At 36.8% G+C, this 17,844-nt stretch overlaps 2 protein-coding genes across 4 annotated transcripts in view; one reads left to right on the forward strand and one right to left on the reverse strand.

Annotated features, from left to right (window-relative positions):
• Positions 1-2,000: 2,000 nt before the first annotated feature.
• LOC107094830 (C4b-binding protein alpha chain-like) lies at positions 2,001-10,099 on the forward strand. 2 transcript variants are annotated; one of them, XM_015390688.1, is made up of 11 exons: positions 2,001-2,135; positions 2,235-2,432; positions 3,398-3,497; positions 3,575-3,648; positions 4,302-4,535; positions 5,912-6,106; positions 6,859-6,955; positions 7,034-7,107; positions 7,184-7,360; positions 7,456-7,641; positions 9,685-10,099. In XM_015390688.1, the coding sequence occupies exons 1-11, from the start codon at positions 2,081-2,083 to the stop codon at positions 9,699-9,701; spliced, it is 1,407 nt and encodes a 468-aa protein (XP_015246174.1). In that variant the 5' UTR covers positions 2,001-2,080; the 3' UTR covers positions 9,702-10,099. The 2 variants fall into 2 exon arrangements, with proteins under 2 accessions (XP_015246174.1, XP_015246175.1); XM_015390689.1 differs by lacking the exon at positions 9,685-10,099 and having other exon boundaries at positions 7,439-7,578.
• Positions 9,918-17,844, reverse strand: part of LOC107094829 (signal peptide, CUB and EGF-like domain-containing protein 3) — a 135,568-nt gene continuing 127,641 nt past the window's right edge. Inside the window, exons 15-23 of one of the 2 annotated variants that reach the window (XM_015390686.1) lie at positions 17,231-17,392; positions 16,924-17,127; positions 16,673-16,834; positions 16,422-16,589; positions 15,555-15,716; positions 15,268-15,465; positions 15,014-15,166; positions 13,248-13,327; positions 9,918-12,751 (exon numbers count right to left, since the gene is read on the reverse strand). In XM_015390686.1, coding sequence (XP_015246172.1) covers positions 12,599-12,751; positions 13,248-13,327; positions 15,014-15,166; positions 15,268-15,465; positions 15,555-15,716; positions 16,422-16,589; positions 16,673-16,834; positions 16,924-17,127; positions 17,231-17,392 — 1,442 coding nt within the window. In that variant the 3' untranslated portion in view covers positions 9,918-12,598. The remainder of the gene's footprint in view (positions 12,752-13,247; positions 13,328-15,013; positions 15,167-15,267; positions 15,466-15,554; positions 15,717-16,421; positions 16,590-16,672; positions 16,835-16,923; positions 17,128-17,230; positions 17,393-17,844) is intronic. The other variant, XM_015390687.1, reaches the window with a different exon arrangement.

Below are 17,844 nucleotides of genomic sequence, written 5' to 3' on the forward strand. Positions count from 1 at the left end.
ACACAAACCATGTATCGTCTTCCTTCCACTTCATGGTTGTTTACTAATTTGTGCTATTCAGGTCATAGCAAATTGGAACAATCGAAACGAAGATGGTTCCTATAATCTGCAAGTTTCATAACCAACATCTCATCTTCCAATTTGCATGTTATCAAAACAAAAACAAGGCTTTGTTGGGCTACTGTATGAAAACTCGAACTCAACGCTATTTCTGTCATTTTGAAATTAAAAAGCTTCCTGGATGGGAAGCGAAACTTCTTCAAACTTGGAACCAATGTCCAGTGAATTCTATTTCTTAATTTTCTTTTTTTTTTCTTTCTTTTTTTTTTTTAATGTCTATTCTATGATATAAAACTCCCATTGAAATATGTTCACATTTTTAGTTGCAACTTGAAAAAATCTAAAAAAAAAAATAAAAAAAAAGGATTTAGGCATGAGAATCTTTTTAAACGTGCTGTTTATGAAGGTATAAAATTATAATAATAATTTTATGAAAGGCTAGGCAGTGTCATTGTGGTTCAGTACAATAAATTCAAATTTTACTGTCAATCACTGATCCTGCTGCTATGATCTTTTGGGGTTTGCATTTAGTTTTCATTAGGGTTTTATTTTCTGATTACTACCATGCTCTGTACTATTTGTCACTATTCATTAACAAATGACCCTGTGTTCCTTATAATGATCACGTCATTAATTATAATTAGCTCTGGCTTCCACTGGTGATGCGTGTTGTGTACTTTTCAGTGATGGTGCTTTTTTTTTTTTTTTAACTGTGATACTTTTCCTGTTTGTGATGTTGTACTTTCTCTTCTTCTCACTTTCTGTAGAAGAAGCAGCCTACTAGGGTTTACCTTTTATTCTTTTTCTCTATTCTTATCTTTTGTTTTTCCTCATCTCTTTCTCTTCCTTTTTTCTCTTGTTCCATTTTGTTTCTGTCTCTGTTCATTGCATTTGAAATTATCTCCATATAGTGCTTAGAATTATATCCATTTATCAAGTGCAGCATTATATTGTAGCCATAATACTCCACTGGCGAAATCTGTTAAGCCCCACCTTGGCATGAAGGAAACATTTTTGAATGCTACTCTGACGGACAGGACATGAGGATTTGTGCTCCTGTCTTGACATCAGAGTGAGGATCATTTTCTTAAAGTCTCCATTAGATGGAAAAACCTTTGAAATAAAGTTAGGACATGTTTCAGTTACATATATATATATGCAACTGTATATATATATATATATATATATATATATATATATATGTAACTGTATATATATAACTAAAAACAAAGGAATGATTCATTGTTTGAAATGCTACGTGAACCAAAAATCCATTCGCATCTGAAAACCTCAGTTATCAGATAAACCTATGATCATAGCAGATAAACCTATGATCATATCTCAGTATGACTTAAGTTAAAAGTGCAACAACTTAATTTTTCAAGCAATGTTGAAATAAAACTGTAAATAGAAAAAAGAATAAAGCCGGTCCAAGAGATCCTGTATATCTTTTATGGTTTCAGTGGCACCATATATAATTTATTTCTTATAAATGTATTTAGTATTATGACTGTGGGGCCACAACGGGGACCATTTCTAAAGGTGCATTGGCTCCTATTGGCCCCTGTATAGAACCGCCCCTGTATACAACTCCTAGTACATTATATCATAAGTTAAATAAATATATGCAGATACTGCCCATGTCTGTCGACATAATTCATTGATCTATATATAAAAAAAGCATTTTGATGTGCAACCTTTTAACTTTCAAATATATATAAAAAAAAATAATTATCAAGACTAAAAAGATCTGTTAGTACATTTTAAACAACATGTATCCTACCTGCTTTTATTAAAATAATCATAAACATGTAGTTTTACAAACGTCTCTTTAAATATATCAGTAAAGTTGATGTCTTTTGTCTCTACCTTGCCTCCTTCTGTCTTCTTGTGTCTAGTTATTTTTTTCTTCCAGAGGCTGCTGCATTCAGCAGGCTACTGTAGTCCCTCCCTTCCTCTATAAATCCCTCCATCTGAGCCTCCAGGGACTGTTTATATCTTTAAGGTGGAGAGGACAAACATGAGGACCACAGCTTGGACCTTTGTTGTTTTATCATTTGCTTTGTTAGCAGCAGGTAAAATCTATTAGATCAGTTGTTTTTTGATTTATTTTTCTTGTTTTTGTGTTAATTAAACAAATGAAACGTGTGTTTTTAAATGGAACAACTAAACAGCAAAGGTGGCAGAGAAATGCTCCGCTCCGCTGGAATACCCGCACACCCGACTGAGTGAGAAATTCAGCTCCAGACAGGAGTTTAGCAGCGGGGAGAAGGTCTACTACAGCTGCGCAGAGGACTTCACTCCATCCAAGGGGAGCAGATCTGTAGAGTGTCACAATGGGAAGTGGAGCCGGCTGACTCTAAAATGCGAGAGTAAGAGTCAAATATAGTTTTCCTTTTGAAAGTAAAGCATAAATGTATCATTAAAAGCAGTAATATGCTATGTGAACAATTTTCATCAGCGTTTAACGCCCTCTGCTGGACATATAGCGCAAAATATACTCTTACAAAATTCAAACTCTTAACTTATACTGTGGAACATTTTATTTATTCCCTAATTCAATTGTACAGAAGAAGATTAGGTCCACTGAAAAAAAAAAAAAATTAACTGATTTTAAAATTTTATTTCAGTATAATATGAGGAAAAAAGTCTGAATTCTGACTTTAATCTCAGAATTCTGACTTTTGTTTCAGAATTCTCACTTTAATCTCAGAATTCTGACTTGGATCCCAGAATATTGACTTTTTTTCTCACAATTCTGACTTTTTTCTCAGAATTCTCACTTTAATCTCAGAATTCTGACTTAAATCTCAGAAATCTGTCTTTTTTCTCAGAATTGTGACTTTAATCTCAGTATTCTGACTTTTATTTTCAGAATTCTGATTTTAATATTTGTTTTCCTATAGCAGCCACAAATTTTATACCTAAACTAATTATGAAATAATTGTGAAGTGGAATTAAAAAAAATAATCTTAAAGTGTGGCATGTGTTGTAGTTAGTATTTAAAAAGCCCAAAGTAAATTAATTTTCATTCCATGCAACCATGCAATTTTTTTAAAACTTATTTTATTACATTTCATTATTCTCATAAATACTTCTTCAAAGTATTGTACTCTATTTTTCAAAGATTTGACAAGACCATCATAGGCCACTTCTTAAAGTATTTGGAAATACTCTTTGGAACAAAGTTTGTTATATGACTAAGCGTTTAATGCTTTAAGAATCAGTCATATACCTTTGTTAATGCTAAATGATGTCAGAAATAATGTATTATTTTCTTGTGTAATGCCAGCCTCACCCATCCTTTTATCTCACATAAACCCGATACTTCCAACAGAAATATCATGTGGCAGTGCCGGGGATCTCCCCAATGGAAACTTCCGTTATGAAGGGCAAACATACGTGGGGGAAAAAGTTTTTGCCGAATGCAACAAAGGGTAAGCTTTGCCTAAACAAACCCCTTAAATATAATAAATAATGATTTATATATTTAAATGTGTTCCCATGTTGACAGATATATTCTGAAGGGGATGAGCTATATGATATGTAAGAAGTCTGGATGGACTGGAGAATTCCCGTCCTGTGAAGGTACAGTAGGCAGATCTTCATTAAAGCTGCAGGATTATAAAGCACCACCCTTAAATTGCAACATAATGAAAGACAACTTTAAGTGGGTGGTATGTCGCCTCATCTAATCCCTTAATTGTTTTCTGGATATCCAACATCTTTGTTATCCCCTTTGTCATCTCACCAGTCATGTGTCATTCTTTTTAATCTACTTGTGCACCATACATATTTCCCCACTTAGAAACAAGAGTTTCACCTGAAATCACAAAAAGCAAAAAAAAAAAGTTGCTTTGAAAAGTGTTAAATCGTTTATCCTTATAGCATTTTGTCATGTTATGAACACAAACCAGTGTATTGTAGCATGTTTCAATATCATTCACCAGAGCAATGTGACCTATAATGTTGAACTTGGTCACTAGACAAAAGTTTCAGGTTTATGGATTTTCGAACTGTGTGGTATTGTTTTCATGTTGAAACCCATCAGTAGTGAGACGTTAATCAAGGTGAGCCTATTGCAGCCGTTCGATTGTTAGAATTCGCCCTATGGTTAATCTGTCTATTACAGAGCTAGTTCAGTTTCACAATGAATTTGAATTGAACGTGTCCAAAACATGTTAATCTCCAAACTTAGTGCTTGAGCAACATTTAATCCCCTGTTTAATATCTGAATACAGTCTCTTCAGGAAAGGAAATAACTTGCTCCAGTCCTATGGTGGAAAACTCGGTGCAGAAAGGCGGAGAAGCTTCGGTGCACCGGGTTGGGGACACCATGAGCATCACCTGCAACACCGGATTCAGGCTGGATGGAGCAGAGAAGATCATCTGTGGGGCTAATGGCCAGTGGCAGCCTAAGCCCCCCCAGTGTTTACCCTCCCCCGAAAAAGCTCAAATGTCATTAAGCAGACCAAGTAAGCATGTATGCTACTTCTTAACCAGTTAGGTCTTTTATTTTATTTTTGTAATTAGAAATCTTTCATTTCTGTTTATCTACAAGATTTTCCTCAAAAATTTACCCTTTTAAAAAAGGAAGTAACATTTTTTGATACTTATAATGGTTATGAGGACATACATGTATTTATTCATACATTATTTATACATTTATTTATATGTTTTTACCGTTTTGGACAAGAAGGCTTGGTTCACATTTTTCCCTTGATGTGTCCTGGTTAAAGTCAGGATTTTGTGGTCGTACCAAGGACCAAGGAGCCAGGCCTAACAACCAGCTCCATACCATTAATTCATTTCTGAGCCAAACCTTACATTGAATTGGTACAGTTAGAAAACGGCTGTTTTCGCAAAGTACAAATCCACTCATCCATTGGCATGTCAGCAAGAGAAGCATGATTTGCCTCTCTAGATAAGACTGCATTACACCTGGTTATGTAAGGCTTGGATACAGCTGCTCAGCCGTAGAAACTCATGATATGAAGCTCCTTATGCCTGGTTCTGGAGCTCATCTGAAAACCACAATACGTTTGAAGGTCTGTACTTTAGTTGTTTACTCTAAAACTTTGTACATCATACACCTCACCCAAGGTCTACCTCTTTCTCAGTGAATTTTGTAATTAATCTACATTGTCATATTACCACTAATAGTTGACTATTGACTATTTAAAAGTATTTAGATATTTTGGCTGCTCCCCACAGCTAGTCATCACAACCTGCACACAGATTTTGCAGAATACCAGATGTCCTTTCTGCTGCAACAGGAATTCCAATCAGGGTTCCTCGAATTAAATCAAAAAAACTTTAGCAACTACATGTGAGAGGAAGGAGTCCAGTAGGGAAATCTGAAGCCTGGGCTTATTTCACATGTGGCTTATTATCCCAGTCCAGCGCTGGCATTGACTAGGCTCCTGGGAGGGATCCTTTCTTTAAAAATGCTGCAGAAAATTTGGGTTAATTAAGGATATTTCTATTGCATCGTTCAGCTTTATCCTCACACATACTGTCCCTCTTAGATTGAACTTAATGCTTTAACAAGCCTACATCACCAGTCCTCCACCCACATGCTTGTATAAGGTGTTTGACCTGCTATATGTTTGCTTCCTACTTTGGTCTCATCTGTAACAAGAAGACTAGTAAAGAGACTGATTGTAAAGCTGCATCTGGTCCAATTGTTTTTCAAGGAAACAGATTTTATTCTGAGAAGCCCAAACAAGTCACAGTCTTCTGTCTTTTAATAAGTGTATTGCGTGGTGTTATAACATTTGATATACTTCCTGAAGTCTTAAGTGTTATTAAGATGTGAACTTTCTCCCCCTCTCCTTTTTGAAATACACAGCTGGTGACTGCGGTCCACCACCCACGGTCAGCAGCTCCAATGCCAACCTTGTTGACAGGTACATCACAATGACATCGTTTTCCTCTGGCGACAAAGTCTACTACACCTGTAATGTGGGATATACTCCAGTGGGTGGCAGCAGGACTCGGATATGTGCCAGTGGAAAATGGACGCCGTTGAAGCTCAAGTGTGAACGTAGGAAAATTTACAGTCAATGCCAAAGGCTTTTTTTTTTTCCGTAAAGAGCTAGGAATGATTCCGGATCATATAAAGCTGTGAAACAATTAACCGTGCTTTTTAAACATGGTAAAGCAGCATACAGTGATGTAGCTCTTTAAAAGACCATTTCAAGTTGTAGACTTGAACTAACACAGGCTTTTAGAAATGATTAAAAGTCATTTTACAGATAATTTTACTTATTAGTTGGATTTCTGCTTTGGCAGAAATTTACCGTGAAGTTTTGGCCTTTCACTTAAAGGCGTAGTAGAGGATGTTCTTTTCCTGGGTGGATCATCTAAATAAGTGGTCCTCCTAATTGTCAATCATTCTGCACTAGAAAAACGATCTAGAAACAAATAAAAAAAAATCCTTAAATTAAGCGTATTTACCCTTAATTTGAGTAGGTAAATGAGATAGTTTGCCAATGGAATGAGTATTTTTACTCTTAAAATAAGATAATTAGATAATATGCACTTGAAATAAGACAATGCAATTTTTTCTTATTTTAAGTGTAAATTCTCTTGTTCCATTGGCAAAATGTCTATTTTACCTTCTTAATCCAAGAACAAATGCTCTTAGTTTAAGAAAAAATGATCTAGATTTCGATTTTTTCCAGTGTGGTGATATGTTTACGTAAGGCCGTGTGTACTTCCTGTACATCCTGTACACTTAGAATTTGTCAAATCATTCTTGAAATAAACATTAATGTAATATCTTGTGTCTAAAAGGGAAGCTGTGTGGCCATGCAGGAGAGATTTTAAACGGACAGTTTGTTTACACTGGTGTAGAGTTTGGAGACACAGCCACAGCTGTGTGTGATGAGGGGTAAGCCAAACAGTCCCTTACATGCTATCGGGATTTTACAGTCACTGAAAATTTTACTCTTTGTTTAATCTTTATCAGGTATATACTGGTAGGAAGGGCTACAAGGCGCTGCTTGAGCGACGGCTGGGATGGTCGTCCTGCTGTCTGTGAAGGTGAGGTCAGCCTACACACCTATCCATTTGCTAAATCTGTATTTTCTAATACCTGAACCTTTCTGCCATCCTGTAGCTGTTGAATGTCAGGAACCAACAGAGACAAACGCAGTAAGGAAAAACTATGATGAGCCACCGTACACGTACAGGAATGTGATCCTCTATGGGTGTCAAGTGGGAACCCTTCTGGGGTCGAGAGAGATATGGTGCACCAAGAATGGAACATGGAGCTCACCTCCTCCTCAGTGCAAAGGTTTTAACCTCATCATAACTTAAGCCACAGTCAGATAAGTCTTTCTGCACTATGTGCCTTATTCTAAAATGACAAAAGCTCTTTTATATACACAGTTATAACATGTCCACGACCAAATGTTCCAAACGCCTACTGGATTAACTCCAACAAGCAGACCTATCGTCCAAGGGAGACAATTGATTCGTTTCGATGCAGACGTGGCTACATTCTCACTGGATCAAAGCTCATCACCTGTAGCATGGGGGGGCAGTGGTTTCCAAGCCCTCCCCAGTGTCAGCCCAGTGAGTAGCCTTTGCTGTACAAATTACTAATATTAAGTTCACCTTAATGATTAGAAAATATTTAAAGAATAGATTTTATTTTTGTATTCCTGTTTGGAAAAGAGAAACTTATTGATTCTTTACATGCAGCGGCATATTTTTTCAAGGATTGAGTTATGTAATTTTTGATTGTGGTTCATAGCTAATACAAATAAATTAATAAATTTTTAAAGAAGAAAACCAATAAAAAAAAAGTTTTTCTTGTCCTTTGGAATGATTTATTGAATCATTGGGAGGAGACAAAGGGAGCCGAGGTTGTTCTGATAATGGCCTTCTACTCATCTGCATTCTTGGGTTTGGAATCTCACATATTTTCCTCTTAAAAGTAGTCCATAGATTATGTCTGAGGTTTCCTGGCCAATAACACAGTGATGCCATATTCATTAAGCCAGATGCTGGTTATCTGCCCAGGTGGCAAATCCTGCAGGAAAAAAGAAATCAGCATCTCCTAATAGCTCAATAGTAGAATGATGTTTAGGGAATAAGTGACACATGTCTCACTAAAGGTTACTCATCTATTTGTATTGAAAAGCATGCAAGTTTCATTCGTTTAAAAAAAAATAATAACATAATTGGCTTTTTCTGTTTCCCTAAAAACATTTTGACACTTATTTCCGGAGTCTGTCGATTCTGGCGGCTCAATTTTAAGTACATAGAGCGTCATCCTGTAGACACATTCCAAGTCAGATGCAAATGAATTACCCACTAATAATCCTGTGCCGTTGGTGTCTGTTTGGTGTGAGTTGTGTACTGAACCTCATCAGACTACTTATGTAATTTCTTTAGAATATGTCTTAAGAAAGATACTGTATATACGTACTCTGGAGATGAACCCACAATCCTACTCTCTACCTCGCAACCTCACTCCACTCAGCTGGCTTTCCCAGCGTTTCTGTTGTTTGTTTTTTTTCTGCTGGGCCCTCTTTATTGCACCTGCTCAGAAAAGTGATACTAGAGCAGCTGACTTAGGCTAAAAGATGCCAGTCAGTGAACAGACTGCTGTCTCTCATATAAGGTTGCAACTAAGGATACTTTCGTTAATTGATTAATCTGTCAATACATTTTTTTTAATTAATCACATAAAATTCTTAAAGTTAAAAGTGCTTTATAGGTCTTTTACTGAATTTAATTCAGGTAAAGTCACTTTCGTTATGGATAGATTATTTCAATGATTAATTAATCCCAATTAATACAATGACGCTTCAGGAGTGGCTTAACAGAAGAGCAAAAACTTTTTTGTTATGTCATTTGCACAGATTTTCTTGAAGATTTTTTTTCAACTCCTCTTTCCATCCATGTTTAATGCAGTGGTCTGTGAACAGCCAGTTTCTTTTTCTTTCCTTCTTGGCAATTTTTTTGTTAAATAGTCGGGTTCATTTCCAAGGAATATGCTACATTTTGGGGACTTATATGTACTTGTGGGGACCAATGACTGAGGATTAGGTGTAGGTCTAAGGTATGAATTGAGTTTAGGTTAGGTTCATGGTTAGACCATAGAAATGAGTGAGAAAATAATGGAAGTCAGAGAAAGTCCAGCAAAGATAGTGCGACACAAAGGGTATGTGTGTGTATTTGTTCATGTTACCTATTTAAGCATTTTTTGGTATATTTACAAACCTTTTGAGGAATAGCACATCTTTTGGGGCCCAAAGGCTGGTCCTAATGTAGTGGAACACATTTGTAATATTAGGGGGTAAATTTGGATGTTTGGTGGGAATTAACTAGGTTAAGGTTAGGGTTGGGAAAAACCCTAAAATAAATGTAAGTCAATGGAAAGTCTTGGATATAAATACGAACATGTGTGTTATATAAAATTAGTTTTTTTTTTTACATTGTTTTGTTTATATAACAATTGCATTTGTTACAACACAGACAATAAAAACTGCCAGAATAAGATGGCGTGTCTATATATGTATATATATATATATGATATTGAGATGGATCTTTACTATAATGGGTTTAGAACATTTTGCACTGATTAGTTCAATGTCTTTTATGTTCCAGGAATGTGGAGGGGCTAATCTGCTGCAACAACTTCGATACTGCAATCTGTAATGCTGCTGGCAAACACTTTTTCCTAAAAACGATAATACAAGTATTTTCTCTAAAACTCACAATGCAAAGCTTTCAACGTAATTATTGTTAAAATCAACCTTTAATAATGCACTGTTTAATATTTTGTCCTGTGTACAATCATTTATAAACACATTAAATACATTGAAAAGTAAGCTGAAGTACAGTATGTTTATTTTTATAAGTGTCTTGGGCAGAAACAAGTGTAAACCTATTTGATTCCCCTCTGTACAAAGTTCTTTTTTCTCCCTCTTTTTATCCAAACGGCTGACACTGTATCATCTCTACAGACTAAACGATGAGTGAGCATCTCATGAACAAACAAGCTACAAGAAAAAAAAAAAAAGAAACACCAGTTGCATTCATTAAAAATACAATACAAAAACCAGACATTTCTTTACATGAGCAATAATATTTCAAGTGCAAATATCATTATCCAACTCCAATACATCATAGCAAACTCTCGCTTTAAAGGCAACACCTCAGTAAAACCAACAACAACAATAACAGGATGCATGAAAAAAGCTTGTTCTGGTGGAGAGAGAGGGTGCATATGATCATAAATTGATAACAATGTCTAATGTGAAACTGAAATGTCTTTAGAAGCAATTAAAACTGATAAGATAAGAATACCCTCAGATTTGAAGGTGAGGACTTATTCCCCTTTTGTCCTCAGTGTGGTGTAGGGTGTCTTAATAAGCTGATGTTTATGTACAGCAATGGAAACAATACATACATAGAGGAGGGTATGTTTTATTTATCTTGTATCTGTCTATGGGGTCTTGGTCACCTCTTTGCCTACCAATCTTTATTTCATTGTAAACACTTTAAAGAAAATGATGCTGACTGACTAAATCCAGCTGTGAGGAGCTCAGGGAGTGCCTGAACAAGGTTTATGTGAGCTTCAAATAGTGTTATTTTTTTTATACAATCCCACAAAATCTGAAAAATTTGGGATTACGTAAATATGTTTCTCTAGTTTATTTCAAAGGTCTAAACTTCATTCTCTATCTCATTCACTGAAATTTGTTTCAGATTTTTTCAATCCACTTATCCATCAACAGGTCCTTCCATCTTCTTACAGATAAAGAAAACATCTTGCATAAATCTGTAATAACTTGTATATAAATGTTGAAACTGGGCCAAAAATAAAAGAAACAGAAATCTGGATAAGTATAACATTTGGCAATAAAAATGCGCAGTAACCGAGTGCACAGTACCACCAAACCCTTTCTTATTCTTAAGCTTAAAATCTCATGTAAATACGTAAATGAACAAATTTAGAGAAACAATCGCTCTGACTGAGGCTGATACGAGCCAGAAATATTAGATTTTCTCTACACTTAAATAATTTTACCCTGTTTTATCACTCTTAAAATTTGTTTTGCTGTACACACAAATCCTTTTTTTTGTTAACATTTAATTAGTTTTAGTTATTACTAATTCTTTGAAGCCTAAGTAGCATCTACCCTTGGTGAATTGAAGAACGTTTTAAAACAAGAGTTTCAGCAAGACCACCACAGCCAAAAGCACAGTTTGCAAATTCCTTGTGGGTCTCAACATGACAAAACTATTTTTTTCTCTCATTGCACTTTAATAAAAACAGAAAGGGTGATCAGTTCCAGACCTAGTGCATGAAACTACTCGAGCCGCCATATCTGAGCGGTCTTTGGAAGAGCTGTCTTTATTGGGACAGGAAACGGATTGAGTGGGGGGGTTGTTGGGTGTCTTTGGATTTGAGACTAGCGGGAACTCAAGGGCAAAGAAACGATTGGATCTGGGAAGAGGTGAAGGGGATATTTGAATCAGGAATTAAGATATTAACCCTCGTCTAGTTTATTTGCACTATTTACAAAACTAAAATAAAAACACAAGATAACCGATAAAATCCACAGAATAATGAGAGATTATCAAATTATTGGATGTAAAAACAGAACTATTACAGATTCTGGGCTTCCCTTTGTTTAAAAAAATGATAAAGACACTGAAGCGGAAGAATTAAAGTGACCTTTTTAAAAAGAAGCAGCAAACATAATGTCTTGCAGAGACATTACTCTCACTCTCTGAAACATGTTTCCACCAGACATCACAACATCCCTTCTCTCGCTATCATTACTCCCCCGAATGTCCGCTGGGTTCCATGGAATGACGAAACCACACATGCGTGTTTGCTTTGTAGTTGGTGTCGATAAAACAACCATAAGGAATAACCCTGAAGGCTGAGAAACACGGGTGCCGCCAAAACAGACGGAGCAAAACACAGATGAACTGTTTTAACAGTAGAAAATGGCTCTAAGAGCTCATGAATACAGCCGGAGCTTCAAAGGAGCTGGAAATCGCAGGATTTAAGCTACTGCTCCTCCTTGAGGACAGCACTCAGACACCAAAAGATGGGACCAGAGTTATACAACACTTTTACACAACACAAACAGTCACACTTAATGGAAGGAACGGGAGCAAACACAATAACAAGCTCTATCAGGCTCAAACCGCACACACAAAACATCACTCCTACTGGTTGAAATAGGCTTTTTTTTTTCTCTGATGCGAGGGTTTCATTGTACAACACAGAAACAACTCACATACTCGCCATTCCCACTAAATGCTAGAGCGCAGGAATGCAGACCTTGAGACAGATAGAATAAACCAAAAGAGCAAATAGGGCTATGAATGGTAGGGTATTTCTCAAGTCTGCTGAGCGAAGTGTCTAATAAGGTTTGTGTTAAGAAGTCCTGGAAGAGCTGTGGGCTAAAATTTGGCGGGGAATGTTAAGGGAGAGGCAGGGAGAAGGCGTGGGCCTGGTCGGGTGGGTGTTGCAATCAGGTTCCTTGGCAGTTGCTGGGTTTTACTTGTATGGCCGCAGGAATGCTGACACTTTGCTGCTTATGAGACGAATGAAGGAGCGTGGAAGCATCTCATTGGACTCCCGAGGGGTGTACCTAAAGTAGTGGTTTGGGTTGGCTAGCACATCAAAAAGAGTCTTTATCAATTTTTTGTCCTGCAAAAAAAAAAAAAGGAATCAGGTCTCAAATACTCATTTTGCCAAAATCCATCAAAAAAGTATCCCTTTAAAATTGTCGACTGGAAAGAAAATGATCCATTATCTACTAATTATCTATGATGTAAGGGATTATATCATATGGGACAGAGAAGCTGCTCAGATTTTAGTCTCCAGATTTGCTGATAGTGACACACCTGAAATGACCTGCAGTAATTATTGCTACTGAGAAAGAGTTTCTGCAAAGGACTTGTTTTTACATTTAGATTTATATAAAAAATATATATATATATATCTTTTTTCTGCAACATTACAGCTGTGTGCTACTATGATCCTAATAAAATAGGCTTAAAATGCAAATAAATGTGAACAAATGTAAAGAATGATTATTATTTTGTCAATTCTTTAGAAAACAAAGCTATTAATGCAATGTGGCAATGCTAACATAGTTTCTTCAGTCTCAGGCAACAGTTGTCTAGAAAAAAATGGCACTGACCTTCAAGATTTCCTGATGGTTTTCTGAGGCATAGAGTCTTCCATCTCGCACAATGTCTTCTACCAGTTGCTCATAGTCCTCTGAAAACACAGAAGCAACACAGATAAAGAAATCTTTGCAGCACCAAAAAGAGGAATACACAACTTAAGAGTAAGGTGTATAAATAATATAACACAAAGTTCAACAAGACGTTGCTTTTGGTCAAGTTACCACTGTGTGATGAAAACCTGCTCAGATTGATAAAAAGTATGTGCTGAATCACATCAAACAAGCCTTAGTCCATTTAACTGCTCTAAATCACCCGTTTTCACCATATAGCAGCTGTTTCTAGGTATGGATAATTAACTGATTTATTTTATATTAATAAATCACAACAGACCTTTACTTTATTCCACTTTGAAACAGTAAGCTGTACAGTGAAAATGCTCCTCTACTGAAGCTAAACGTCCAGTATCAGTTTGGATACAGGAAGTTAAGTGATGGGGTCCATGCTGTTGTAATACTTCACTACCAACAACAGCAAAATAATTACCATGAAGCTTGAGAGCAGGAAAATTATTTTTTATTTTTTTTTGTAAAAGTTGCCAATGCAAACTTCGAGATTTAGTTTTTCTATTTAAAATTATATACACAAACTCTGGCAAGGATTAAGAGACTGAGTTAATTTCTTAGATTACATATACCCCTGGCAGATTAGATTTTAAATCATATTTATTCAACTAAGAGGTTTAATGCTGAGAAAAGAGTTTCTCTTCCTATTTCCCAAATGATGGATTTTGGAGAAAATAATTTCAGTGTGTGAAAATAATTATATCTATTCTTTGCTGCTACTACAGCAATCATTCTGTTGTCATAGGCTTTAATGGGTTTATGCATGTTTCCACTGCTATTTGACCATTTATCTTTGTTGATGAGCTCCAATTATTTAAAGATGAAAAGCTTCCTTACCATCATCCTAATTTTTAGATGTTTTCAAATGTCCTTAATTAGATTCAAGTCTGGATCATGTCTGATCAACTCTAAGGGCTTCATCTTCAAAAGGTTTGTGCCCAGACTGCATTAGATCTAAATCTCAACAAATGACCAAGGAGCTAAAGGATTAGGGAGCTCCATGCTTTCATAATGTTTAGTTATTTCTCATCTGTATTTTAAGTATTTTTTTTCTGCTTAGATTGTTAGTTTTTAATTATTGTAAATATGTAATACAGAACATAATTTGAAGCCTTATCTTTAAAGTAGAACTTTATATTTTTTTCCTTCATAAGTCAACGTTTCAGGTCTAATGTTAGATTTTGGTGATGATACTTTTCTTTATTTTGTTTGTTGTTTCTTTTAATGAGCCGAAAAAAAATATATATATATAACAAAAAAGAGGGTGGATATTAAAACATGTGTAACTTAGTTTGCAAGTGCAGAGCAAATATTCAATAAAGCCCAAAGTCATTTGTGTTTCAAACTCAAGCAGCTCATGCCAATTTTTCATTGCAAGTTTTGGTGGGTGAAAATAATTGTTACCTTCATCTGTATGACTTAGAACCTCATCTTTCTTTTACAGCCATTCTCAAACTGCTAGTAGCACATGCAATCGGCTAAACTAAATAGGACTGAACCAAACTGGCTTGCAAGTCTTATCATTTGTGCTAGCAAACTTTGTAGATTGCTTGCACAGGATGTGCTAGCAATGATGGCATGATGTGGCATGATGTAGATCCGCCACATCATGCCAGAGATAACTGTCTGCTAAGATGAGTTAGGATGCTACATACCATCATAGGTAACATAAGGGATCTGGAAACCTCTGGCACTGTTGGCCTCATTAGACTTGAAGTTAATCCACAGACGTCTGGAGCGAGCTGTGAAGGCGATGGGACGCTCATATGTCTGGCAGGTCTCATAGGTGGTGATTGATGTAGCGGACCCTTGCACAGGCACAGATAAATCATATATTTTTAATCAGTCTCTCATGATATGACATTTGTTAATTCCAATGAATCTGAAGGCTTTAATAGAGAAAACTAACAGTTTTTCCTCATAACCAGAACGTCTCCGCACTCGTCCTCTGAGGGCAGGAAAATCTCCGGGACCACTATCAGGATCTTACGCTTGCTTGGTGGGTTGATGTTCCAAATACACTCCACATTTGCAGGGTAGTTACCAGGATAATTAGGTGACTCAATATATCCCATTAATTCGCCCATCTCACCGCCACATTGCCTGTCTAGACAGACACAAGCAGGCCAGGTAAGGCTGAAGTTCAGGATTAACAAAAATAACTCTGACACATTATGCGTTGATGATTCAGCTCACTTTTGCACTGTGAGACACTTGTGGCTCCATCAAAGTCAGTGGTGGTGTTTCCCGGACAGGTGATGCAGTAATTCTGTCTGAACTCAGTCTGATAGGTCCCCACTGGGCAACGAATACAGCGGTGGACTGTGGTGTTGTAGTAATGACCTGGAGAACACTGGACTGGAGCATGGAGTTAAAAAAACAAAAACAAAACTAGGATTTAATATGATATAATTTAATACATTTTAATTTGTATACAGTAATTGTTTAAATTTTGTTAAAACTTTCAATTTACTTTGATACCATATAATGGGGAAGAAAGCCACAAACTAATAGTTAACTGGTAGTTATAAATAGTAAATTGGTATTCAACCTCCTTCAGGTTCAATAATTATGCATCAGCTTGGAACAGAAGGCTTCTAGGAAATATATCTGTCAGCTTAAAAAGATAAATATGAGCCATTTTAAATAGTTTAAATTCAGTCTAACCAGATGGAGAATATCGGTGAACATGAATTGTCAGGTTTGTGATGTTTTCTTAAGAAGCTTCTATTTTGACTGATCAGAGAACCAGTGCTTTGTACTGACAGAGAGCCGAACGTCTCCTATATTTTTCACAATTTTATTTGAGGTTTGAAAAAGTTTAAGAATTATGTATTCTATTTTTTGTTTTTATCAAATGAAATAATAAAAAAAAACTAGTTCAATTAGTTTGTGGTTGTACTCTAAACACCAAATTGAATAGTTTTACAGATATGGAAGCTTGTATGATAAATTATTGTATTAGTGTATAGAGGGCATTTCAGGGTACAATCTAGAAATGGTAAACTGGTCATGTTAGTTTAGTCCAATATAATATTTGTGATTTTTTTATGTTAATCTGACCTTTGACTTCACAGTCATGAAAGGAGCTGGCCCCTTCCCGCTTCGTGCTCAGGCCTCCACCACAGGGGAAACAAAGGGTCCTTCCTAAATCTGACTGGTATGTTCCTTGAGGACATGGCTGGCAGGGTTTGAAGCCGTCGCTGGAAAAGTAACCAGTTGGGCACTGGCCTGCATTTGATATAGCCCACAGAAGAAGATCATTAAGATATATTGATAGGCTGGGTCAGCGATGGATGCTCAGCCTAATTTACCTGCACAGGAGGAGATGTTCCGGGCTCCAACAGGCCCATGGCCATCGCTGCCAGGGCAGAGGTCACAGGCCAGCTGCCCCTCCTTCTCCTGGAAAGTCCCGGGTGGACACTGGACACAGCGTTCCTGTCCCCCATGGTAGTAGGACCCTGGTAGGCATATAACTGGAAAAAAAAACAATATCCAGAATAGCAGAGGTCACAGTTGTGCCAACGTCTAACTAAATTAATTTAAGTTACTAATCCAGCTTTACCACATCTGCCATTGACCCTCTCCCAGCCTGGAGCACAGTGGTCCTGGATCGGTGCAGCCTGAGCAAGTTTTTGGGCCACTTCATATTCCAAACCAGCAACCCGGATCAGAAAGCGCTCTTGGTTGATGGACTTCTTGAGAGCCTTGATATAAGTTTTCACTTGCAGCTCCATACGCTGTCGCAAGCAGCTCAGATTGCAGCTCCCTGATCAATAGATGGTTTTCAGTTCAGAAAAATCATTTTCAAAACATGTTGTCTAACACTTCGAGTGACATTCACCACAGAAGGACGGTCTGAGATGGCCTACCTGTGGTGTCTCCAGGTTTAACCTCAGCTTCCAGCTCCAAAGTGATGCGTGTAATTCCTTTGTTGGAGGGATTGCGAGCATGCCGCCCTTTAGCTTTCTTGGAGGAGTCGCATGTAAGGTTAACAAATGTTACCTGGCAGTTGCTGCAAGGCTGCCCCCCTCCTGCAGAGATGTGCCATGACAAAGCATGAAGCGGCACTTCAGATTTTCAATATCCAATAAACCATTCTGACTTTTGCTTTTTTTGGGGGGAGATTTTCTATAGCTAGATGATAAAAAGGACAGAAGTCAAAGCGAGGCCATAGCCTCGCACTTCAAATAACTCTTGAAAATATCAGGTAGGCATGAGTTAGTGAACACTGCAGCTGAATGCCTGTCAGATATATCAGTGGAAGCAAATAGTGAAGATATAAAAGTTCCTGCTGATGGTTGGTCAGAACCTAACTGAGAAAACATACAGAAGCAGCACCAGAAGGCTGTTCAGCAGAAACTCTTATTGGGACAAAATAAAATCAATGTTATTTATGGATAAACTAAGAGGGACACAGTCAAAGTAAAAATGAAACATGCTGAATGAATGGGCTCTTATTTTACTACATTTTGAAACTAACATT

The sequence above is a fragment of the Cyprinodon variegatus genome, unplaced genomic scaffold (genome assembly GCF_000732505.1).
Source record: "Cyprinodon variegatus isolate N-32 unplaced genomic scaffold, C_variegatus-1.0 Scaffold508, whole genome shotgun sequence".
NCBI lineage: Eukaryota > Metazoa > Chordata > Actinopteri > Cyprinodontiformes > Cyprinodontidae > Cyprinodon > Cyprinodon variegatus.